This window comes from Manis javanica, chromosome 3 (genome assembly GCF_040802235.1).
Source record: "Manis javanica isolate MJ-LG chromosome 3, MJ_LKY, whole genome shotgun sequence".
Taxonomy (NCBI): Eukaryota; Metazoa; Chordata; class Mammalia; order Pholidota; family Manidae; genus Manis; species Manis javanica.
The window spans coordinates 98644929-98672529 of record NC_133158.1 but is presented as its reverse complement, the minus strand read 5'-3'; the positions used below and the strand labels follow the sequence as shown (position 1 = coordinate 98672529).

General features: G+C 36.0%; 1 protein-coding gene across 5 annotated transcripts in view; it reads left to right on the top strand.

Moving 5' to 3' along the window:
* Positions 1-27601, top strand: part of SAMSN1 (SAM domain, SH3 domain and nuclear localization signals 1) — a 448469-nt gene that overhangs the window by 345761 nt on the left and 75107 nt on the right. For all 5 annotated transcript variants that reach the window (XM_073231831.1, XM_073231830.1, XM_073231829.1 and 2 more), the window contains 3 exons: positions 3589-3668; positions 18696-18822; positions 20009-20361. In XM_073231831.1, coding sequence (XP_073087932.1) covers positions 3589-3668; positions 18696-18822; positions 20009-20361 — 560 coding nt within the window. The remainder of the gene's footprint in view (positions 1-3588; positions 3669-18695; positions 18823-20008; positions 20362-27601) is intronic.

Below are 27601 nucleotides of genomic sequence, written 5' to 3'. Positions count from 1 at the left end.
TACAAAGGAAACAAAACATATTCGGAGATTAATAGATTTTTTAAAGTGTGACTGTGACAGACTATTCCATAAGACAAAAATTATGCAAAAAAAATTGACATATATTAGTAAAGGAAGTAAGAGACTGGATAAGGTCAGGAAATATGGTTAGTAATGAAAGGAGTTTAACTCCATCCATACTGCTATAAAATTATTACTTTTTTAAATCCTCTTTTCATATGGTTTTTGAAGAAATTCATTATCAAAAAACCCATTGGTAGAGAAGAGATGTTGTAAGGACCTTCCAGTTTAACATATGAATTGCCACTGGTTTGAAACCTACTTTCCTAAATTCTAGTCAATATTATTATTTGCCAGCCACTTCATTGTAAATATTTTGGCTTAATTGTTCCAGACTTTATTCTTTTTTCTTTATTGGCTTGGTGACCTCACTTTCAAAATGGCAAATGTATGAAGTCACAAATGTATTTACTATTCTGTTTAATTTTCAAAGGCCACAATTTAACTTAAAAATAGTTTTCCAAGAGCATGTTATTTAACTCTGGTTAGACTGGAGGAACAACAGAGACAAGTCTTATCTCAAACCTGAATATTTGCTTATGATGTGGGAATAAACTCCCTGAGCAAAGGCTGCCTGCTGAGTGGACCCCTTATATTTCCAAAGAAGGCTTTCGAAATTGAAGGATGATTCATATTAGGATTATAGTTACCCGAGTATGGTCAGAAATATCTGTTAGAAACATCTAGAAGCTGATTAGAATTAATTGCTTTTTTTACCTAATCCCATTTTTTTTCCACATTGCATTTGAGGGACAGTTTGAGTCTGAACATTTACATTGGATGGTGCATTCTTATGTATACAGTCATTTGTGAGCCACTTATGTAGTTCATTCAGGTTTTGATAACCTATTGCTGTGAACAAACCACCCCAAAACTTAATGACATCAAACAACATTTTACAAAGCTCATGGATTTTGTGGGTCAGGAATTCAGTCAGGGCAGTGCTACATGATGTCTGAGGTTTCCTCTGGGAAAACGTGCCTGACTGGGGAGGATTTAAATGCTTGGTGGCTGAAATCATCTAGAGACTTACATGTCTGTTACCTGTTCTGTTTGAAGGCTGGGCTCAGCTGGGACTGTCAGCAAGAGAACCTATGTGTGCTTCTCCATTTTACTTAAGGTTCTCCCAGGCTGAGGGGGAGTGTCCAACATCACACTAGGATATATCTGGAGAGTAAGCATCCCAAAAGATCAAGGCAGGAGCTGGAGCTGTTAAGGCTTCTTTTGACCTAGTCTTAGAGGTCACACATCATTACCTCCTCTGCATTCTACTGTGGCAAATGAGTCACTAAGGCCAGCTCAGTTCAACAAGGGAAGAATTGAACTCAAGGAGTGCCAAGTTACATTATAGAATGTGTGGTATGAAAGATATTTTTGTGGCCATCTTTGGAAAACACAACTGCCTATTGTCTAATGCAACAATTACAGCTTTATTGCTATTTAGGATGAAATAGCTTCTGTTTTTATAAATATTCTCTTGTAGGGCAATATTTGGGAGATTACAAAAAAAATTTGTGTAAAACCACAAAAAATAGCTAATCTTCATAAAATGCCATTTTTATGAGTCCCTCCCTTAGTCTCAAAGCCTCAAAGGTCCTTCATTTTCTGCAGGATAGGGCCACGATTTAACTGAATTTATTCTGAGGAAAAGTTTGTTTGGACCACACAGTATTTTAAAAATCAGGGCATTCTACATTAAAATCCATGTATTTATACTATCTTGAAAAACATGAGGGATACTAACAATCCTGGTCTCAAAGTCTGAGATGAGTTGGGTTGAGTGAGCTGAGAGCAGCGGCTGCTCTTTTTAGCAATGGTAGCCCTTCAGCTAACCACAGACCTCCCATTGTCTCCCTGACAAAATTCACCTCATTTAGTTAAGTTACTTATTTGGCTCCTATAGATATTTATATTTGCAACATTAGCCAAGTGGGTCATGCCCAAACTCCACCACCTGGTACTCAAGGCCATTAAAATTTGGCCTCATTATCTACTCAGCCGTACCTCCTATGCTATAGTCGCAATTGCCTGTTGCTTGACCAGTCTCAGTTTGTACACTTAATTATACATGTTGTGCTCACTCTACGCTATAGACTAGTGTTCATAGCACTGCTGCTATATTTGTAATTTTCCTTTTCTTCTACCTTTCCAAACCATAGCTATTTTTCAGGCTTCCACTGGGGCCCTGCCTGTTACACAGGTACTCTGGGTCACAGTGATCTCTCCCCATAGCAGCGTCTGAATCACTCTTTTTACTACCTTGCATTGCTCTGTGAGTGCTGTAAATGCATGGTGCATTTCCCTCAGCTACTTCTAGATTCTAGAGTGCCGGTGACCACGTTATTGTTTTGTTTTGTTTTTTCTGTATCCAGAAGAATAATTGTAGGAGCTCTCCAAAATTCATCTTAAGGGGACCAAAAAGGGGAAGAGATGGAAAGGAATAAAGGAATAGGACAAAGAACTTGCTCTTCTAAATACAGAAAAAAAGCTGTAAATACTGCTTCTAGCATCTTGGTCGTATGATGGGAGATCTTTCTTCAGAGTCAGATCACAAAATGAGCTCATCTTAAAATTTAAGTATTTTTTGTAATTCTCTAAGATGGTTTCTCTGATTTTAAATATTAACTTGTTGATCTAAATAATTCTGAGACTGAACTGTGAATTGAATGTATTGTTTAACTAAAACTTTTATGGAGATTTGGAGAAAAGCCTGCACCTTCTTTTCACTGTGCATTGAGGGTGGGCCTTGCCTGCTCCTTTCTCCCCCACAGGACAGGAGAATGAGTAATAGTGGGAGTGGGAAATTGAAGCAATGATTAAAAATGAAAAGAAGTGACACTGAAAGGAAGTCACTGACCTGGTGGCCAAGTGACTTCTGTGGGTCCCAGTATCCTCATCTGGAAACTAAGGGGCTTAGATTAAGTGATCCATACAGTCCTGTTCTCTTTTAGCACATTGTGTATTTCAGATTTAAATAAATAGAGCCCCTTCTATAGGACCTGAAGGGGAAATGCTACTACCTCTTGAAAAGAATTCATGTAGCTGCAAGTAAGTAGATGCTACATTCCAAAGCTTTTACTAAAGTATGCAGAGAACAATTTCAACATAAATAATTCATGTTGAGAAGACATAAGCTAATGAAGCTCAAAATGCCAGAGGTGGAAAGCTTAGTTTAACAGAAACAGGTGTGGTGATTTACTTCATGGAAATAATAGCATTTGGAGTTAGTGTGGCTTCAGTATCTTTATGCTAGTCTTTTATTGCATAGATGGAAACTAAGTCCCAAAGAGGTTCCATGGCTTACTCAGATACACAGCTGGACAGTGGCATTCTTTGTTTTATTTTGTTAAATTTCTATTTTATTTTTATCTGTGTCTTATAAGAATAATTTATCTTTAAAAAGAGAAACATTTATGATCTAATCAACATAGTACCTTAATAAATTGAAGAAAAACATGAGCATCTGCAATTAAGCTTAAATCTTTTAATTTTTGATAATCTGTATATAACATTTATCCCTTTTCATAGATCTAAATGAAGATGACTCTCTTTTGAGTAATAACCTACATACTTTCCAAGGGAAAAAACTTCAAGGCATTTCCTATCAGGTAATGTGAATAATCAACACTTGCGTGGTGTTGTGAAAAATCATCTTGTTATTGAGCTCTATAATATGCTAGGTGTAGTGTACAATACTTAGCCTTGTAGCTATTTTGTATTTAGTTATTGTAGGTTGTTTTGTAATTGATATGCTTATGTCTCTGTGAATTGGAATATAAATAAAAAAATCAGATGATGACTTGAGTTAATAAACCATTTTGGTTATGCAAAACATCATGCTCTACAGCCTTTTAATAAGTAACTCTGAGCCTGTTAAATTAATATACAGGGATTTTCTCCGACAAGACCTATGCTAAGTGCTTAGAACTATTTGACAACCTTCAGTGAGGGGCACATCCCTCATGTTTTTACATTTAATATAAAAACATAAACTCTGATTCCTGACATATCTTTTTTAAAATTGCATTAATTAACCCAGGAGTTCAAGCAATTAAGAATGTCTGACCTTGGGCCTCTGTAATAATAATAACATAACATTCATTAACAACCAAATCATTGCTATTCACCCTGTAATGAAAAATAGTATATTAGTCAATAAGACCAACTCAGGCATCATACAGATTTTTGATATTTTTCTGACAGCAATAGGGATCTCTTTAATCATCTGATAGCTGTATTAGAAAATTTAGAACTGACCTTCCTCAGTGCAGTAGATCGACCAGCAGGCAGAGGGTGCACAGCGTATCAACTGTGAAGGGCTGATTTGGTGAGGAAAGGGAGCTCACGTTTCTAAATCCAGCCTGATTTCTGGGCTGTTGAAGCCCTCCAATGAACTAGACAGTGGATCATAACTTCTGATCAAGAGCGGTTTCTGCGCATCACTGAGCTGTTCAAGAACCAGTGGGGTCTTCGGCAGAGCATGGGTGACAGCTCTGAAAACAGACTGAACTCTGTTTCAATCTTACTTTGGCTCTTAGTTTTGCAACTTTGGGCAATTTACTTAATCTCTCTCTCCTTAGTTTTCATTGTCTGTAAAATTGGTCTATAAAGAACCTTTATCTCACGGCTGTAATGAGGATTAAATGAGACTCTTCATTAAAGCACTTAGCTTCATGGCTGGCATTTAGGAGATTTTTAAAAAGTTCAGTTGTTGTTATCACTGAGGTGTGTCTCTTATTTTCTCCTCACCTTGCTGCTCCTCTTACTCTTTGCAAGGGCTTCCTGACACTCTCAAAGGCACAGAGGGCAGATTAACTCTGAAATATTCTGTCTCAGTCTCCAAGATGTAGTATCTAAGTGAAACACTGTCTGATAGCCAGAAGGAAATGATGGCTGGTTTACGGCAACAGCTCCCAGACATGCACTGTGCCAAGAGAAGTCCTTTAAGTTTTTAGTAGAAAACTTGAAACATCTCTTGGAAAGAAAAAAATGATGTAGAAAGTTCTTAGAAGAAAAGGATTAAAGATTAATCTTCACTCTAACAACAATCTGTCTGGACATCTTAAATGGCCAAGAAATGATCTTTCTAGAATATAATCATTCAATTGTACTAAGTAGTTTATAACTAAAGATTAGTTGAAATTCATACCCAGTGACAGACAAGCACGAGCTAACATAGAAGTCTTCATTGGGGAGGAGGGGTTGGTCTTCCTTATCTTTAATATTTTATCCATAGTAGGCCTTCCATTGAACTTGAGAAGCACTTTTTCTCTATGGCAGGATACTTTGGTGTAATGAAGTATTTTAAGTATAAAAAAGTATTATGCAAATTATTCATCTGTAACCCCTTATGACTGAGGAAAAGTAGAAGTAGTTAACCCTTTGAAAGATGGGGCAGAGAGGGAACCATTCTCTGGTGGAAATGGGGGACTGGCCTGTCGACAGAGTCCAAAGAATGAATTGAGGTATGGAATGTGGTGTCCCATCAAGTGAGCAGATGGCTTATCAGAGCAATGTTTCTCCAAGTGTGGCCTGGGGACCATATGTATCAAAATCACTTGGGATGTTTGTTTAAAATGCAGACTTCTGAGCCACACCCCAACCCAACTGAATTGTCATGTGTGGAAGCCAAGAACAGGTATTTTTTTATGTAAATTTCCAGAGGATGCTCAGTACATGAACCATGGGACGGACTCTCTGGCATCCAGACAGTTGGTGGACACCTGTTTGCAGACAATGATGCCCCATGCATATTCACTTTACAATCCCAAACTTGGCTCAGGTCAGGTCTGGGAAAACAACAGCCTCTTGGAAAAATTGGAGTTGATTTTTGTTCTCTACCTGAACATTCATTATAGAACTTCTAAAAACTATGTAAAAGTAAAGATTAAGGTAATGAATAATATCTAACAGGGTAAATATTTTCATATGTTTGGTCATTTTACCCAATATCATTAACATGGGATAAATTTCAAAGATGTAAAACATATTAGTAGTTATAATTATCATATGACCATGCCTACAAAATATATTTTGAGCAAAAAAAAAAACATTCAAAATAAAAGATGTAAGCATTAACTGAATTCCCAATCAGAAAATACTCAACCAGACATGTTTCCTTCATGTTCTCAAAATAAAGTGAGAGATCTTAGGCACAAAGATGGTACAAGGAACCAAGTGCCAGGAACAGGGGAAGGTGTTTAAGAAATGCTTTCTCCAATACTGACTTGACTCCGTGAATATTTCTGACTACTTGGCCTGGGATAAACTTGCCAGAGAACCAGGCTTGCAGGAGAAGTGCTGATGGGGAGAGTTTGAAGCAAAGCAGGCTGCCTGGTACTGCGATCATTACAGCGCCCATAAAGAACACCTTGGGGTAACTCAACTCCCAGCATTTATTTTTGTATTCTTGTTCTTGTTTGTTCTTTTCTGTCAGCATTCAGTTGATGGCTCAAACCTTTTGTAGCATATTGAAAAGGATATAAAATATGCAGTAATACAGGCTTTGGGCTAATATATTTTCAAAAATGTTTCATGCCTCATTTCTCACATAAATTCTTAGGTTGCATTCAGCCTTCAGAGCATCATTCATATTCATGATAGAAACGAGTGATAACATTTATTACTTTCAGTGCTGGTGATATGAGGCACTGTCAAGCACCCCACCCAGGACTGAACCAAAACATTTTCTCACTGAGCTCCTTCAGAGGAAAAAATGTTGCTGAGTGAATTAATATTTTTCAATGTATATATGCATATGTATACATATACCTATATCCCTCAGACCTTAGGTCCCCTTCTGTGGCAGATATTAATGTACTCAAGGTTAGATCACTTCACACCCATTTCAACCAATTTCTTTTTTGAAGTCCTCTCTCTGGAGACTATAAAATGAAGTGTTTGAATTTTCAGCCTCCCCTGCAGTTAGGGCAGTCATGGAATCCAATTCTGGCCAATGAGATAAAGTCAGAAATGCCTGGGGAAGGCATTTTCTAGGAAAGAAAGGAGGAGCAACAAAGCCTCATGAGGAGAAAACTGTCCTCTGACCTTCTTCTTGTCTGGTGCTGGGGCAGGATATTGGGCGAGTTAGCAACTGTTTTTCAACTATAAGGGCAAAAGGCACATATGTGTTCAGGATGGTAGAGGAGGCAAATGCACAGAGCCTGAGTCATTAACAACATTTGTGAGTAACAGAACCAGCACTGGCTGGCCGGCCTGTGTCTTGCCTTCCTGTTGTGTGCAAACATAAGCTCCATGACTATTCAAGCCCCATTGCCAGGTTTTCTGTTCCTTCAGGCTGAATGTATTCCTAACTGACAGACTTTACTTTTAAAGCTGTCATTTTTGCTAATGTTAAACTCTAATTACTCTAAGATACTGGACCAAACTTTGCTCACACAGTTGGGTGGGGTCCAGACTGAGCTTTGATTGTGCAATCTAGACAAACCTGCTTCAGTTCTCATACAGTGTAATCAGCACCTAGAGTTGAGAGCCAGTTAGTCCTTAAGATGAAAATTACATCAGTAACAAAAAAAACTATTAGTTAAATGCAGACATAACTATGTCCAGTGCAGCACACCATTGTGGGGAAAGGTGGTTAGATTGCATCAAAGTGAGATTGGTGTTTTGTGAGCTAAACTGAGGTCAGAGCACCAGCTGACAGGGAAGAACTTTAAGATTTAGCTGTGATCCATTAACAAGCAAGAGATATAAGTCCCTCGTTAGGTGTGAACAAACTATTGGGCAGGAAAAAAAAAGGTTCAAATGATAGATTATTTAAATAGTACCAGCAAGTATCAACTAAAAAATAATTTTATGGATGATGTGATAATATAAACTAATTTGTTAAGTGTTTTCTTATTTTCAAGTACATTCTTATCCATATATAACTTTAGCAACTGTATTAGTCATTTATTTCTACATAATAAATTAGCCCAAAATTTAGGAACATAAAACAGCAAGCGTTTATTATCTCACAGTTTCTCTGAATTAGGAGTCAGAGTGGTGGAGCTGGGTGATTCTAGCTCCGGGTCTCACATGAGATAGCAATGAAAATGTAATCTGAAGGTTGCCTGTGGCTAAAGATCTGGTCCAAACCCCCTCTCATGGCTGAAGGCAGCTCCTTGCTGGGGGCTGTTTGGAGGCATCAGTTTCTCACCATGATGGCCTTTCTACAGGGCTGCTTGAGTGTTCTCACAGTGTAGCATTTGGCTTCCCCCACAGTGAGTGACCCAAGACACAAAGTAAGAAGGAAACCATAATGCCTTTTAAGATCAAACCTCAGAAATACTTCATCACTTCCACTGTATTCTGTTTGTTAGAAGCAAGTTATTAAACCCAGTCATACTACAGGGAGGGACATTATGACCCACCTTTTGAAAAGAGCAATATAAAACAATTTGTGGACACATTTAAAACCCACTAGAGCTATCTAGTAATACTTTGAGGTTATAGATGGAGGAGTTTTCCTATATCCCAAGAGCAAGATTATAACTTATTTTGCAGATAGAATGAATATAGAGCTCTATTTTTTTTAACTAGAGGAAGCATGTAAGCTCATTTTTAATTTTAAAGAGTAGCTTTGGTTGGTGTTAAAAGAAAAGTGAATGTTAATGTGAAATCTACATGTTTATCTCGGGTGAAATAAAATTAAAATCAGATTAGGTTTTCTAAATTCATTAGTTAAAGTTATACTGTCTCTACCTTTGTGTCTACATTTATATCTATATCTATAAAATAAATAAATGTATAGATAGCAAACACATTCTGGTCAGCTTTTACTGTGCCAAGCACTAGTTGACATCTTTAAAATGTAAATACAGCACACAAACAAAAATGTGGGCCTAGTTCTGTAAAAATCCACATCGTAAACATAGCAAAATAAAATCCATCACTCAGTGCTGGCTTCAGGCATCTCAGCTACTCTGCCAGTTTCTTCTTCGCGCCTCTAGGTGATTTGCTAGAAGAACCAAGGCACTTGGCTTTGTACGTTATGATAACCAAATTTGCTTTAAATGAGTCATAACTCTTGATTTTGGACTGTTTAAACTCTATGTGCCTCAATTTCCTTATATTTAAAATGGTGATAACAAATATTTCTTATGATTGTTATAAATATTAGATGAAGCAGTTATGTATATTGCCCCCATAACTGAACATTTATGTGCTCTCTAAACTCCTCTTAATCCCACTGTAGGCTTTATCCTCAGAATAAAATTTGAAATCCCCTTCTATTCTCAGTTATAAATTCCACCTAATCCCTAGAAAGAAACTGGGTTTAATAACAGGTACATGGATTTTTCAAAAGAAATAGAAGATTTCCAGGATACTCATGTGTATCAGTCTTGTAGTATCACAGCTTTGAATAAACTCTAAGTCCTGTTTGCAGTTCTTTTTCCAGATTGGCTTTTGGGAACACTATAAGCTAAATTATACAACTTCATTTGGTTGCAATTTCCCAAAATGTAATATACATTTTCAGATTCTGTGGCAAATAACTACCTTCAACAAATCATGTTTATGTAGGCAGGAATATAATAGTTTCAATATACCACCATTCACAGCCCTCTCTTCCCAAAGATAATTAACATGTTAACATCTAAGTTTCTATAATAGTTTTCTTTCAACAGTTTTTTGCGTAAGGGACGGTAGTAGCTATTCTAGGTAGTAAGAAGTGATGGAAAGGTACTATTTAAATATTACTCTATTCCCTGAAAAATTGCTGTACTCTGCCTTTGCCATTTCCCTTGCCTTATAAGTTGTTAATAGTTAAGTATCCAAGAGGTGTTGGGAAAAAACAACTATCAATGAATATCAAAAGAACCTCTGAAATGAAAATAAAGCTCTGCATTTGAGAAGACTAAGAAATAATTAAACACAAAATCAAGAAAACTGGGTCAAGAGACATGAAGATGCTACTTTCTGTGCTTATAGACTACTGAATTCATATTTCTGTGCCTCAGTTTCCTCCTTTTTGAAGTAAGGTGTTGGACTAGATGAATACAAAGGCTTTTTTAAATTCTAATAATCTGTAATTAATAGTAGCTCATTCTTACTTTTTCCTTGATATCCTTTTGAGGTCCAAGTGTTTATATAAAATAACAAAAGGAAATACTTATTTACTCTAATGTCCCTACATTGTTATTGGAGGAACAATGAATTTCTGTGATCCAACTCCTCATTTTATAGAAGCATAGAGAAATGAAGCAGCTTGCTTATTAAGTTCACGTGTTTAGTCACAAAGTGTCAGCATCACAGCAGAGTACTCGCTTATCTGCAGAGCAGGACTGCTTCTTGTAAACCATGTTGTCCTGACATATTTTGATTGTTTCTTGTATATATTAAATTATAATTTCTAGTTATAAGTGTTGTATTTTTTTTATACCCACAGCTCCTTGTATTGCTAGGCATCCAATAAGTGCTTAATAAAATTAATTAATTTGTAGACTGGCTCATAAATTTCCTATTGTCCTTTTTTTTTTTACCAACTAGAGAGTGTATGCAAAAAGAGAAATGTTCTTAAGAACAGTTCTAGAAACTTCTTTAAAATTTCAGAGCAGAGGATATTACACAGGAAGTAAGAAAGATGTTGCTTCTGTGGCCTTTCCCCTTAAACCAGCAAAAACTCATTGCATCTCTGATTTGTGTAATCTCTGTAGCTTCCAGCTGGCTTGGCAATATCTCACCCTGAAAGACTGACCCCATGCTCTGGGTCAAAGAGCAAAGAGCAGTCTTGGCTCTTCATACAGAAGTGGGGAGAGATAGCCATGAAGCTGTAACTTCCTTGCACCATGGAAATAGAGCCTCTGTGGCACATTATTTCCAAGAGCAGATTTGCATGCCCAAAATCTGTTTGAAAGGAGGGAGATGGAACCAGAAACCTGTATTGGGTCTTGACTGGGTGATCTATATTTATATAGTGGGATAAGACTGTTACATAACGGGCTTTGTTAGACATGCTAAATTACACCTCTTAGCTGTTGAAATGCCTGCTAATCCTCTAGGCAAGTGCATTTCCCTTTCCCTACTTTACCTGATGGAATCTTTCTCTCCTGTGAGTAACCATCACATTTTATTTGTACTTCTCATATGACACACATTAACCTTTTCCTTCAAATGTATTTTTGACAAAGTTGACTGTTCAGTTCACATTTATTTCCTGGGCAATAATAAAGACCAGGTTTGAGAAGTACAAAACAGTTCTGGAACTCCAGAGCTCACCTTTTAGCAGAGGGGACAGGCATGGAAATGGAAACAGATGACTATTTTGTTTTGTTTCTTAATCACTGATATTAAGCAATGAACATCACAAAGCAAACAAAATGTCTTACTCTCCTTTTTCTCTCCCACAGACTGGGTGCTTAGTAAATGTGTGTTGAGTGAATAAATATCTTACAAGTCTTCTAGAATATATTTTAATTAATTAAGTAAGTAAGTTGCCCATTTATTCAATGTTTTCTTATTGTTCCCAACCTTATTTTAAGTATTGTTCCAGTCTTTGTTTAATTTCAATTTCTATAACTGAAAAAAAGTAATAAATTTTGTAATTATATAAGGATATTTAACATCAACATGGCAATTTTTCCATCATTTCTTCAACCACTATTTCATTTGTCTAAATGAATTATTTTCAAATTGTCTTTTTAGTTAATTGTAGTTCCAAGAAAATGGTAAAATAAACCCTTGAAATGAAACCTCTTTTTTTTCATGTATTTGCATTGATTGATTTTAGGCATATAATCCTCTCAGTTTTATTACTGTCCATTGAGTTATTAGATGTTAACTGATCCTTGTGACCTCAGAAATTATCTTTTCAGGGTGTATTTTAGCTCTTAAGTAGAGATCGTCACTTTCAAAAAGAAGATAATGGAGATACAGCTTTGGGCTTTTAATAATCTCACTATTTAAAGCTAATTCTTGATTTTTGTATTTACCATAAAAACAACTTTTCCCCTTTTATCCAGTCCCTAGGTACCTTTCTTTTCAAGTGGCTAGGAATGATTTCACAGCAGAAAAACTGGGCACTTCTGTTCTGTTTGGCAGAAATAGATTTGATTTCAAAATCTGTATTCTGAGTACACTTTTTAAATTATGGAATTTCTCCCAATTATAGGAGTAATACATCTTTAATGGAGAAAACTTGGAAAGTGCAGAGGAAAAAAGCCAAATAGTGTGGAGCTTTTACCTTTTATACAAATTGATATTCTGATTTTTTCTCTTAATGCTGTATTGTGAGCATTAAAAAAACCATTTCTAAAGCCCTAGGAATTGGTAAATCTTTAGTAACTAAGTGAAGAGTCATAAGACTAGGAAACTCAGTAAAGTTGTCAATTCATAACACACGAAACCTGAATTTGACTTCAGGGCAGTCATTACAATTTTCTTTTAAAATAAATCAAGATACAAATTTTTTTTTTAATCTCTATTTCCCTGTTGAAGAAATAATGTGAAGTAGACATCAGGTGATCAGACTTTTTCTGTCTGAATATTTGTCAAATAGGTCACTAGAGAGGAAAGCTTCTAAATCAGAAATTAAGAACAAAGAATACAATAGGAAATTATTTTACTTCATTTGAGGTCTATCCTCTTACTTTCCAATTTCCTTTTCATTAGTGGAATAAAGAGAACACAGTTCAGTCAGGTGATCTGGATTCAGTTAGTCTCCATAAGCCCAAGTTTCTCTCCTGAAAAAGGAAGAGATAGTTTGGAGGCGATTTAAATTCTTTTGTAACAAAACATGCATATGAAGGAGTATATGTATATATTCATAAAAGAGGTGTTATGTATATAACATATATCTATATGTTATTTATATTTAAAAAGATATATATATAAGAAGACATACATGTATGTATGCATATATATACATATAAGGATTTTATAAAAGAATATCTATATAATATACATATATAAAAGAGAATAGACTTGTAAATCTGAGAATGTCTACCTGATGCTTATCCTTTTTATTGGAGAATCATATTTAACTTAAAAATCAAAACCCTGAATTTGGTTGGTTTTAATTTGGCTGTCAATACTATATAGACAGTAATTACGCTGGCTGCTAAAAACTTGTGAGAAAGAACATTAGATTAAAAGTCAGAATACTTGATTCTTACTCTAGCTCTGTTATTAATGAATTATCTTTCCCTGAATAAGCAAGTTAGCTTCTCTGGGCTTGCTCATTTTTTAAATAGACTGGTAGACTAGATGTCTAATAAGTTCCATCCCAGCTCATAAAATATGATTGTAGAACTAATCTAGTTCAATAATTTATTGATGCTATTGTCTAAAAATTTTTCTATCATCCTAATAGTCAAGTAAACTGTCAAAAAATGAGGCATATTAAATCCAACACTTCTAACAAAATCTTTACATTATTTAAGGAATGTGAGCAACATGAACTAAAAGAATGCACATTTATATATGAAAGATATAGTCTATGCTTACTAAAATATGCCTATTTAATATATTTAAAATATATTTAATTGAATATTTAAATATTTACCAAAATATCTCATTTATTTTCACACATAGTCACAATTTTGATGGAGAAAAATAATAAACTAAATACAATAATTTTTTATCCCCTCTCATTTCTCAATTCCTAATTCTGTTTTTTCATTAATTATGTTTCAAAGAAATTAATTTTTTACCAAGTGAATTCCTCATTCATTTATTCATTCATTCATTTCATATCATTATTGCAACTAACTCATATGGAGTGCCAACTATCAGCAATGTTATATGTGCTAAGGATGCTGTGCATATGCATACGGGAGAGTATGGTTTCTGCCTTCCTTCAGTTTAGAGTCTATTGGGGATGAAATATATTTAACCAGTGGTGACACAAAATTATAACTTTGAAATTGTGGTGAGAGCCAAGAAGGTAAAAGAATGGAGACCCAATGTGGACTTGGGAGTCAGGAAAGTGCTCTTTGAAAACAGTGACATTTAGGCTGAAGCTCCAGAGGTGAGTAGGAATTAACCAGGTTAAGCATTCCAGGCAGAGGAAGCAGCATACACAAAAACACAGAGAATGGAAAAAGTTTTGGAGATTGGGACCCTAAAACTCTGCACCTAGTAATCCTGAGGGAAATCTGGAGACCTAGGTCTCCTTATAGATATAGTTATGTGTTTCAGATTTTATTTGAATTTTTACAGTAATTTAAGCAAGATAGAAATATCATCAGATTTACGTCTTTTAAAGAGAGCTCCAACATCATATTGTGAATCAACTGAAGAAGGGCAAAAGTGAAAAGAAAACCATTTAGAGACTTGTCAATAGTTTCAATGAGATAAAATTAAACTAGCATGGTAGCAGTGGAATGGGAGAGAAAGAAACAGATCCAGGATACATTCTGTAGCACAGAACAAACTCAGTAATGGAATAAATTTTAGCACACGAAGGAAAGGTAAGTGGCAAAGGTGACAGTTTGATTTGTGGAATGTGCTATTGGGTGGATGAAGATGGCATGCACTGAACTGAAGAAGACCAGATGAAAACCATGTTTAGGGGTCTACAGGTCAGTCATGATCATGCTTATAAATCATTTTAAAAAGACAGTTGTATATGTGAGTCTGAAGCTCTGAAGAAAGCCTTGGAGAAATAAATTGGGAATCAGCAGTAGAGAAGTGGTATTAAAAGCCATGTGTGTGTGTGTGTGTGTGTGTGTGTGTGTGTGTGTGTGTGTGTGTGTGTGTTGTGTGTGTGCGTAGAAGAGAACAAGATGGTGAAATTTGATGCTGACCCAGAGCTAGCTCTGAAGGAATTTAAGCACTTGATTTTGAGAGAAAAGAGGTGTCAGCATTTAGGAGTTAGAGAGAACAACAGCAAAACAGGTGAACACAAAACCAGAGAACATGGTGTCAGAGAAGCCAGGGGAACCAAGTGTCTCTTGAAGTTCATCATGGTCACTATTGTTGAATATCAAGTAGTAATGGAGTGTGAGAAAGATTCACTGGACCACAGAAGAAATTTAAATGGGGTAGTAGAGGCAAAGCTGATTGATGAGTACATGTGGTGGATTAAAAAGATGAAAAATTAAAGGAATTAAAAGAAACATATGCAGTTCACTTTTTTGAGAAGCATGTCTTGGAAAGGGAATGGAAGGAATGGTAAATAAAAGCTGGTGAATTAGAGATATATAAAAACAATGTCTGCATGCTATTGGAAAAGTCTATTAAAAAGGAAGAAGGTCAAAATCCAACTGAGAGGGAAGATGAATAAAAATGTAAGTCAAATTGTGATACTCTCCTGATTAGAATAAAATACATACTCCTCAGCCTGCTGTACAAAAGCCTTGAAGGCCCCTAGTTAAATCTCTGGTTTCATTTCAAGATACTCTTCCCTTCTTTGTCTTCCTTGGACATGCACCAAGAATTCTTCCAAGAATTCCAGTTTTAGAACCTTTGCATAAACTACATCCTTTTCCAGAAATTCTCCTCCCTCTGCTGTTTGCCTGGCTGACTTTGCTGTCATTCAAGTCCCAATGGAAACGTTCTTTCTGCCTGTGTACTGAATCCAAAACCATCTCCAAATGTTCACATGTCTGGTTCCCTCTTGTCATTTAGACCTCATTTTCAGCATCCTCAGTGTAACCTCTCCTGGTCACCCAATGTAAATTAGTAACCCCCCCCCATCCACACTTAAACATCCCGTTAATCCCTATGCAGCACTCATATGTCACATTTTCTTGTTTATATACTTGTTTACATGTTGATGGTATGTCATTTCCCTCTAGATTAGAGACTATGAAAGGGATCTGATCTGACTTGCTCAATGCCATATCCTCAGAGCATGTGATAATGCTTGGCTTACAGTAGGTGTTCAATAAAAGTTTGTTGATTGATTGAATGCTAAATTTAATTTATGGGTCAGTCGTAGAAAATATCTAGAAGTTAAAGGCACATTATTGTACATCTTAATCATATTCAGTATAAATGTTCAGGTTACAGGGAATTGTAGTGAATAACATTATTCTTTTGAAAATTTCTAAAGAATTTCTTTTTAATCATTTTAATGATTCTATATATCTTATGATGATATTAATTCTAATATTCATCTTTCAAGAGAAGGTTTTCCAGAAGTATTTTGCTATTAGGAAGTAGCCAGTCTAATATAAAAAAATGTAGTATGGAAAATCCATTTGGTAGATAAGACATATGTATGAAATCGAAAGTGTATTTACATTGAGCAAACATTTATTAAGCCATGCACTATCCTAAGCACATGGGATTCAAAATTGAATAAATGCAGTAGACTGATCTCTATTAACTCAAAGATGAGTGAGTAAATGAAGTTATAAAAAGTAATAATACTGTGCTTTAAAAAGGCTATAATAGAGTTTGAACAAAATAATGAGAGGTCAGTTTGTTTTAACACCTCTGGGCCGTGAGATCTCACTCATCTTAAGTCAGACACAATACAAATGATTTCATTACTCCTAGGGGCAAATGAACTTCAGTTATCCTGGTATATAACACCTTTCCCCGTATCAAATGAAAGTCTTTCTCACAAAGAAGGGGAAGAGAAAAGGCTATTTTTGATGTCAGTCTTTCAATGGAGCAATTAAGCTTTGCCTCTAACAGGAGGAGGTTGCCATAAAAAAGAAGCACAACAAAGAAAAATATCCTGCTCTATTGTTGTGCAATGTCAGTTTATTATTTCTGGAAGGGGCTAAGGATTAGAAAACATCTCTTCTTGAGTTACAGGGCCTGTAAAGCTGAGTAACTCAGAAAGTACTGAAAAGGAAGAGAGGAGAAAATAATAGAATAATAAAGAACAATAGAAATGGTGTTGAGCTGAGCATGACCTTTACAAAAAGAAGGAAGATTCTGCACATCTAAGAAAATCTCATCACAGTCCTCTCTGGAAGATTAAAATGATTTCAATTTTTGCCATTTATTTAATTTAAAAGTATGTCTTGCTCTGACAAAACATCACATTTCCAGAGATGAAACATAGAGTTTATACTGGTTGCTCAAAGTTATTCTTAAAGACCAAGAATAAGAGCTGGATATAATGATTGGAAATGTTTGCATGAACTCTGTGGGGAAAATATGTTCCCAGCCAGGGACAAATAACCTTTGAAGCCAAAATCAGTCAAAGGGAGAAATAAAGTGGGAGAAACTCATTTATTGCTTACAGCAGTTGTCTACTTCCACTCACCTGTGTCTCCTGTCACCCAGCTGCGGAAGGGCCCCAGCAAGCCTTCCTGGTTCCGATGCACCCTCACTCCCCTGCCCTTGTAATCACCTATTGATACAGAGATGCACCAAGGCCAGGCAAGATATTCTGGAAATATTGCAGTTTTACCCACGTCACGTAACAGAGATCCTTTTCCTCCAAGTATTTCTTTGGGTTTATAGTGTCTCTCAAAGGACTGGAAAACACTATTATAAATACATCTACTCAAACATTTATGAGGAAGAAAATCATTCACCTTTTTGAAAATTGTAGTATTTATTTAGATTCCATTTATTGGTTGTTCAATGGAAAGAATGAGGTAGAAGCAAGAGGATAAATATTTCTGAGTCCAGAGCTTTCTGGATGAAAAAGAAGTATTCCTCTATGTATTACTTTATATCTAGTTGGAACAACAGAATACAATTAGTATAAAATTTGCCACAGAGTATTAACTTCCAAAATATTTTTAAACAAAAGTAAGCTACCCTAAACATAATAAGGGAAATATAAATACAAATTCACCAATATTAAGCTAGCAGGAAATATTTCTGTATCTTCTAAAGACATTTTAAAAGTCCTTAATACAATGTTAGTTCTTTCATTGATATTTTTTGCCATAATAAACCAGTGACACTTTTATACTAAAAGATAATATGGAATGCAGTTGCTTGTTTTGTTTTTCTCAGTATGTATTTCTAGAAAGCAGGAGGCTAGTTAAAGAATAGTATATTATTTGAAAACACTCCATGTGTGGGGTCACAGAGAAGACAGTGTATCAGACAGTGTATCAGAGAGAGGACAGGTGGGGACTCTGTGGCATCTTGCTGCACTGGTGGATGGTGACTCTGGGGAGGTGTGCAGAGGAGCTCCGTCGGGGTGAATGTGGTGGCCACACTGTTTTTCTTGTGAGGCCTTCATGAGAGAGTGTATCGGCGATGCCTTAATAAAAAAAGAAAGAAAGAAAAATAAAATACTCCATGCTTGAAATAAAATGCTGTTGTGCCAGAAATTTATGAAAGGAAAATGAAAAAATATGAATTCAGCTTTTATTGCACACCATCCATCTATTCCAATGCTTCCTGGTAGCAACTTTATACAACTTGTTCCATCTATGTTATGCTGCAAAGACCATGTTCTTTTCCACTATTTCACATTGAGCAGGAGCAAGTCTTTTATAGATAGCTCTGGATTCAATCCTTCTTGCTGAATTTTGAAGTACAAAAAAATTTTGATAAAAAATACCCTGCTTTAGTATGGCTGGCCAGTTATAATGTTTTGCAAGTTTGAACCCCCAAAATGTGGTGTGCTTTCAAGCTACTGTTTAAATTGTCTCAGGCTACTTGTTTTAAGATCACATTATTAATTTTCCCACATTAATGATCTCAAACCTTTTATGTATTATCTTTTGTGAAGAATAACTTGTCTTTACCTTGAGCTGTGTTTGTGCTAGACCGTAGAATCAGGTGGTGACCCAGCAGACTCAATGGGGACTTTTAAAAGAATAAAGAAACTGGTTTGGACCAAGAAAGCCAGGATGCCAAGTCTGAAGGACATGAAACCTACATTAATAAATCTCCGTAAGTAAGAACTCAATGAGCAGCTAAAATTGCTTTGAGGAAGAACTGGGGTAGCATATATTAATGAAGAACATTTTGATAAGACCTTAAAATAATCATTAACACTGAGGGTTTCTTTTTTTCTATTTCCAAGTTATTTGTGAAACAGATATCCCTCCTCTATTTCTGAATTTCACCTTATATCCCATTTCTTCTTCCCTCCAGACCAGACTCAGGAATAGAGTTAAGAGAAAGCTATGGGTAAAGCTCAGCAAGGGAATAAGGGTCAGAATTGTCCACTGTTACCATTTCTTATCCATAGCAAACAAAAACAGTATTTTTCAGTTTTGATGTGAGGGCAGCAAATTGACGTGTCGTAACATGCAACTTTGATTTTCATTTATTTATTTTAAATAATGCCCTCTTAATTGTAATCTTTTGTTTACCCTAGTTAACATTTGGACTTAAAGTGACTCAATGATATGGTACAATTTACTATGGGTAACATATATTTCTATGTTCTCTAACTGTGTTTATATACTACTGAAAATTTCATAAGACCCTTCATTGCATGCAGATATAGACAGGTCTCACTAGCCAATTTTATAGTTCTAAAGATAGGCTTTTTTCTTTGTTTTCTCTGTTGTGCTCTTGCTTTTCCAAAATATTTCACTCTAAGATGCACTGCATACATAAATCTCTTTGCAGATTGATATGAAAATTTTGTTTAGAATACCAATAGGATTTCAGCCCATATACACTGAGAGTTCACTCTTTTAAGTGACGCAAGGTTTCATTTGCTTCCTGATGATGCTCTCTTATACACATGACCTCAAAAAATTAAAAAGATTTAAGAACTGAAGGACACCGTATCATGCTTATAAGATGTGGGAACTTCTTTTTTTTCAATGTGGCTTCATTTCATTTGAATGTGGCTTCTAGTCATTCCAGTCAATCTGACTTTAATCATTATTATATGGCTTCATATATATATTTTAGGTAAATCTCTTTTTACAAAACAAATCATTTAATTTATACAAGACTTACTCTTTAAAAAAATGCTATATACATTATTTTGTGAAATTAAATGACTTCCTGATTTATCCTCTGGTTTCCATTCATCTCTACTATGTAAAGGGAAGTATAATATTCATAATTTCTATATGTACATAATTATTATATTTACTTATTTTTCTTTATCATTCAGAAGATGAAGATGAAACATTGATTTCCTGCATGAAATTAGCCAAGTCTCAAGAAAAGAAAGTTAGTAATGTTAGCACAAGAAGAAAGGAAGCAATAGAGGTTAGATTGGATTCTCTTTCTGCATCACTGGTTGAATCCAGCACTTCAACTGGATGCAGTTTGGCAGAAATGTTATCCCACAATGAAAGTAAAGTTCAGATGTGGAATAGCTGGAAGCTGTTTCCAGAAAACCTGCTCTGGACGTGTGTGGATTTCCAAACTACCCACACTGGACCCTGGGGAAACTGTCCCCACTGCGCTCACCATGCACGTCTCAAGTCCTCTTGTACAGATACGGACCTCCTACATTCATGGGTAAGTTTGTTAACTATGGAAATGTATCATCTTATCTGTTTGTTTGCACTGGAAAGAAACAGAGAACTAAAAAGTGCTGATCAGTTACATTTATCAGTTAGGAAAGGCACTTGAACTAGAGCTGTCTTTCTAAAAGGCAATGCAGCCCTTGTGATTTTTGCTATCATGTTACTATTGCATATTTGTGTTCAAATAAACTACTACATAATATTTTCCAGGGATATATTATCCTTTTTAATTGAAGTAAAACTTTGGGTGTTAATCCAGATCAAGAAGATGTACATTGAATTGTCTAATTTATTGCTGTTGTCATGAAGTCCACTGACAAATAATAGCTAACTTAAATGAGCATTTTCTTTGTGATTGCCATTTCCATAAGTACTTTACATGTATTATTTCATTTAAATTTTACAATAACCTGTAAGATAGAGAGTATTATTCTGATATTAATTCCCCATTTTACAATTGAGAAAAATGAGGAACAACAAGTTACTAACAGGTACAATGTCTCAGAGCTAAAAAGAAGTGGAGCCAAGATCTAGAACCTGGACAGTCTTATGCTAGGAAAGCTGCTTTTAACTAATACATTATAAGTATTTTCTTTATGCTAAGCTAGGCACTAAGGCTATATGGTTGTGAGAGAGTGCGGACTTTAGTATTAGACAAATTTGGATCCAAGCTCTTCTACTTGTTTAGCTTAGGCAAATTGTTGAAACCTTTTAATCTTTATTTTCTCAATTATAAAATGAAAAATAATAATATTAAACTCATGAGTTAATTGAGAAACCAAAATTAAATAACGCAAATATTTCAGGGCTTAAGAGTATCTAATTTTTTTTTCAACACATGATTGTAAGTTGCTTAAGGCATGTATTGTACCTTTATTTCCCTACAGTTCATGGTCATTTGTGTTTGTAGTGAATGAATGGAACAACTCTGTGTATCCAGGAATCTCACTCTATACCATTCTGCACTAAGAATCAGTCTCATTATACAGAGGCTATGTTTCATGGTGCATTTAAAGCTCTCGGAAGAGGTTTATTCTTTCTTGGAATTCATTCCACCTTTTAAGATTTGTGTATTGTTAGATCTTTGCAGACTAGAGCTAAAGGAATCTTTGTTTAAAGTACCACATTAAATAGTTCAGGTGTCTAGTAGCAGACTTGGAATTGATGGAACTGTCCAACATTAATTTTTTTTAGGACTGTCTCCCCACTTTAACTTAATCTTCTTTTGGGGGCTGCTGGACTTTGCAGCCTTCTTCTTGGAGCAGTTTCTTAGAAGGCAGCTGGTAATATAATTAAGAACTACTTCTGAAGACACGGACAGCTTCAGAGTCAGGATCAAACACAAATATTTAGAACTTCCTTTGAGAATAAAATCTGGACTCCTTGACTTGATGTTTCTGGATTTCAGCAGCTGGGGCTCAAATCTAACTTCTCAAGCTTTGTCTACTTCTTCTTCCTCATAGATTTTCTATGCTGGACTGCCAAACCAAATGATTTGCTGTTCCTAATGACTGTCTTGCATTTTCTTGCCTCTCCATCTCTGTGTTTATGTATTGGCCTCTGCCTGGCATGTTAGTTTAACTTTTAAAATCATTACCCCATCCCTTAAAACCAGATCAAATATTTTTTCCTCTAGAAAGCCTTCCTGGCTCATGCCAGACAGAAGTAATCTTTCCTTCCTTTGAACTTTTAGACCACTTAAGGGCGTAATTCTTGCATTTTATATTCATCAAACACATATTGTCATCACTGTATGCCAGTCACAATATTAGACACTGGAGATACAGAGCTAGACAATACATACGCTGCCTCTGTCATCATGGAGCTTATCATACTCTACCCTGTAGTGGAATTAGTTGGGCATTTGTTTATTTGCTATAAGTAACTAATCTTTGTATCCTCCATAGTCCCGAAAATGTTATGGCATGTTTGCTGACTAAATGAATAGAATTTTAGAAACCAATGAACTTTGTTTCCATTTATCTACATAAAACATTTCTTCTTTCTTATAGCTGTTCTTATATTAATTCAGAGTTATAAATAAACTTAGTTATTGTGTGAATTTGTGGATATGTGGTTAGATTTAGGTATATATATATATATATATATATATATATGCATAGTAATGTTTTCCTTTTTATTCATGTAGTCTTGTCTGTTTTAGTACATAACTAAATGATTAAGTAAATGACTTTTATCTGCAGAATTGTGAGCTCAGAATTTCAAATGATAATGTTTAGCATTTGTGACAGGAAAACCTCACTGGACTTTGGAAGAGGGTTCAAGAACATGTTAGAGTTAAACAGTTTTGGTGAACTTAATGAGAGCACTTGCCCTCAAGGATCTGAGACATAGAGTGAAAGAAGGTGGATGAGTGCAAATCATCATTTTTATATTCTACGCATATATTCTATAATAATACCAAGTGAAAATACCCAGTATCATTTTAACATAGCTGATATACTTTTGGTAATAATTGTAGGTATATTATTTGGGTTATAACTTTTCATTCTATAGAAGATATATAGGCAGATAGAATTGAGGGAAAAGATGTGCTTCTAAAACGAGCGTTAGTCCCAATGACAGGTAGTCGGAGGTGATATTATTGCAATTTTAAAGGGTCAGAGTGTGACCAGATTTTGTTAATGTACCAACATATGCAGATATGCTGCAGCTGAGCTTAGATCCCCACATTTCAGGGGGAATGAAACCAATCAACAAAGATGCTAGTTCCTCCTTAACTTCAGAAAATTGCAGCAATAGTGGGTTCCAGTGTCTTTGATGTTCATTTATCAAATCAGTTTGATGTGGCTGGAAATGAATTGTCTTCCAAAAAGTCCTTATTTACCCATGTATGGCTTCCTTCTAAGCCCACTTCAGGGTCCCACTCTTAAGGTTGGCTCTCAGAGAGCTGAGCTTAACGCCAACTCTGACATTCCCAGCAGAGTGAGCTTGGACAAACTCCTTACTCTCTTCAACCCACTAATACCAGTTCTGTACATTGGTTTCAGATGTTAGTCATCCCCTTTCCTCTGAAAGACTCTCTGCATACTAAAAATACCCATATGTAAAACAAGGTTATAGATATCTACCATACAGGGCTAAAGGGAAGATTAAATGAAATAGTGTTGGATCTCAGTCAACAGTAGGTAATATTTATAGCAAAATCAAAGAATCCAGAGGCTCAGAAAGAAGCAACATTTTATTCAGTTGAGATGTCATGAGCAAACTGAATCCAGACAGGGAAATGTATTATTTGTAAGGGGCTCTTCGTGGAAGTCAAGGGAGGAGAATGAGACACACACAGATATTTGACATACAGTTTAGTTGTTTGTAAGATCTGTGGGATCTGTGAAGTGAGGAAAGATATGTGATAATGGAATTGATATAATTGTGAAAGGTAAAAGATTAGATTTAAGAAAGCACATACTTCATAAAAGAAATGTGAAAGGAAAAACTACTTAAGGATGTGGGTCTTTCCTAAGATCAAGATGAGTGGTGTTGAGAGGGGATTTCAGATGCATTAAGAAAAGTAATAGTGGAAGTAACCAAAAATAATATTTAAAGCCAAGTGTTTGTAATCAATTTACAAGAAGAGTGATTGAAAGGTACTTATGAAGCTTTGCATGCTAAGGGCTTGAAACACCTTAACAAAAAGAGGAAAGTGAGCCATAGGCTTGGTTGGGAATAAGGGCAAGAAAGAATAAAGTTTGTATGCTGCAAAGGAGATGAGACTTTACTTTAATATGATATTGGGATAACTTTCAGACTTATAAGGAGGATAAACAAATTATTTTTACAAAATTAGGAAATGGAAGTAATTGTGACTTGAAAAGGGGAAGCAAATATTCATGTCACCATTCAGCTGTGTCAAATATTTGAAATCTGTTTTATAAAAATAATGTAATATGTTTAAAAAATGATTTTAAAAAAGCTCCTTCAGGAAGAAGGAAAGTCAAAGTCATGAAAGAACGAAACAGAGACCCAAGTATAGAAGAATTCACATACAGTATATCTAGAAAAGATCTTGCAGACATAAAACACATTTTACATTAAAAAAAAAAAGAAGTAGTAAAAGAAACACTTAAATTATGAGATAATATAATAGGGAAAAATTTCAGAAGTGTGGAAATTATTGAGATTGAGTTTGAGGAAAGTAAGTTATGAGTGTGTATAAAAGTTTACAAGTCTTTTCTAATAAAATCTTATATGATAAATATCAACATAAAATGAGAAAATGTAATTGTTTTATAATTGTAAAATACTATTTTATAAGTCCAGGATGACCAGAATAACATTAAATTAGAATTTTGAGAGAGATTCAAGATAGCGGCATGAGAGGTGAGATGGAGAATTCCTCCCAAAACCAAAAATAGTATGAAAATATAGTTAATTGCTACAACTAACCCTAAAACAGCAACAAAAAAGAAGGCTGAACCAGACTGCATGTAGACCTCACGAACAGAGCAGACCTCATGAATACAGGGTAACGTACGAAAGCCTTAATCCAGTGGGACCCAAGCCCTTCCCCCACACCAGCTCACTGGCGGAAGGAAGAGAAATGGAGCAGGGAAGGGGGTGGAAGCCTAGAACTGCTGAACACCAAGCCCTGGAGGTCTGCTTTGGGAGCAGAAACCTACACTGTGTGGTGCTCTGGATGTTGGGGAGCTGGGACAGGCAGAGTGCTTGAGAGAAAGATTCTGGCCATTTGTGGAGGGGGGATCCACACCCGGCCGCTCTGGGACAAAGGAAAGGCAGGCGGTGTGAGAGGCTTCCTAGCAGCGAGAGGGTTGCTGAAGGAATGGGGTTTGCATGGAGCTTGCTGCGCTGGGAAGGGGAGAGCTGGACAAGGTTGTCTCGGCGTGCTCTGCCCAGCTGGTAGGGAACCTTGAGGAGCTTCAGGCGCCCCATCTCCTGGTTGCCTACTCAGTTCTGAGGCCCCCCACTGTGACGTGCAACATGCTGTGCCTCCCTCCTAGCCTGTCCTCACCGGTTCACATACCTACAATCACTGCACTGGCATCAAGCCAGCCATAAGGAGGCCCTGCCTACAACAGCTATAGACGCAAAGCGCAGAGGCTTACACCTGTGTGCTTGGCCCACTGGCTCTGACACTTGAGACAGGCACTGCAGATGGGAATAAGGAAAGAGATCTTTCCTCCCCACAGGCACTAGCTCCACTCCCCTATGACCCCCAGCCTCACTCTAGAGGTTGAGAAGCTCCAGAAACTAGAGCTTCTGGACACTCGTGGGCACCACACAGAAATATGAAATGTCAAAAGATCATGGTTCAGACCAAAATCTCACAAACCTCAGAAAAAGGGCCTACTGAAACTGAACTCACCAATCTGCCTGACAGAGAGTTCAAAATAAAAATCATAAACATGCTTGTGGAGGTACATAAAAATATTCAAGAACTCAGGAACAAATTAAAGTTGGAGATTCAATCATTAAGAAATTCCATATCTGAAATGAAACATACAATGGAGGGATTTAGAATCAGATTAGATGTAGTAGAAGAGACGGTAAATGGAATAAAAATTAGAGAAGAGGAATACAAAGAAACTGAGGTACAAAGAGAAAAAGGAATCTCTAAGAGTGAAAGAATATTGAGAGAACTGTGTGACCAATCCAAACGGAACAATATTCATATTATAGGGGTACCAGAAGAAGAAGAGAGAGAAAAAGGGATAGAAAGTGTCACTGAGGAGGTAATTGCTGAAAACTTCCCCAATCTGGGGAAGGAGATAGTCTCTCAGGCCATGGAGGTGCACAGATCTCCCAACAGGAAAGACCCAAGGAAGACAACATCAAGACATATAATAATTAAAATGGCAAAGATCAAGGATAAAGACAGACTTTAAAAGCAGCTAGAGAGAGAAAAAAGATCACATACAAAGGAAAACCCATCAGGCTATCATCAGACTTCTCAACAGGAACCTTATAGGCCAGAAGGGAGTGGCATGATATATTTAATACAATGAAGCAGAAGGGCCTTGAACCAAGAATACTATACCTGACAAGGTTATCAGTTAAATTTGAAGGAGGGATTAAACAATTTTTAGATAAGAAAAAGTTGAGAGAATTTACCTCCCACAAACCACCTCTACAGGGCATTTTGGAGGGACTCCTAAAGATGGAAGTATTCCTAAGGCTAAGCAGATGTCACCCAAGGGATAGACAAAGAGCACAGAATATGATTCATAACATACAAAGAATGGAGGAGGAAGAAAAAGGAGGGAAAAAAAAGAAGAACCTTTAGGTTCTGTTTGCAATAGCACACAAAGTGGGTTAAATTAGACTGTTAGATAATAAGGGAATTATCCTTCAACCTTTGGTAACCACGAATATAAAGCCTGCGATGGCAATAAGTACATACCTGTTGATAACCACCCTAAATGTAAATGTTCTGAATGCACCAATCAAAAGACATAGAGTCACTGAATGGATGAAAAAACAAGACCCATCTATATGCTGCCTACAAGAGACTCACTTCAAACCCAAAGACATACACAGACTGAAAGTAAAGGGATGGAAAAAGATATTTCATGCAACAAACAGGGAGAAAAAAGCAGGAGTTGTAGTACTTGTATCAGACAAAATAGACTTCAAAACAAAGTAAGTCACAAGAGACAAAGAAGGACATTACATAATGATAAAGGTATCAGTCCAACAAGAGAATATAACTATTATAAATATATATGCACCCAACACAGGATCACCTACATATGTGAAACAAATGCTAACAGAATTAATGGGGGAAATAGAATGCAATGCATTCATTTTAGGAGATTCAACACACAAATCACTCCAAAGAACAGACAACCAGACAGAAAATAAGTAAAGAGACAAAGGCACTGAACAACATATTACAACAGATGGAACTAATGGACATCTACCAAACACTCCATCCAAAAGCAACAGGATACACATTCTTCTCAAGTGCACATGGAACAATTTTCAAGAATAGATCATATACTAGGCCACAAAAAGAACCTCAGTAAATTCAAAAAGATTGAAATTTTACTAACCAGCTACTCAGATCACAAAGGTATGAAACTAGAAATAAATTACACAAAGAAAAGGAAAAAGCCCACAAACACATGGACACTTAATAACATGCTCCTAAGTAATCAGTGGATCAATGACCAAATAAAAATAGAGATAAAGCAATATTTGGAGACAAATGACAATTATAATTCAACAACACAAAATCTGTGGGATGCAGCAAA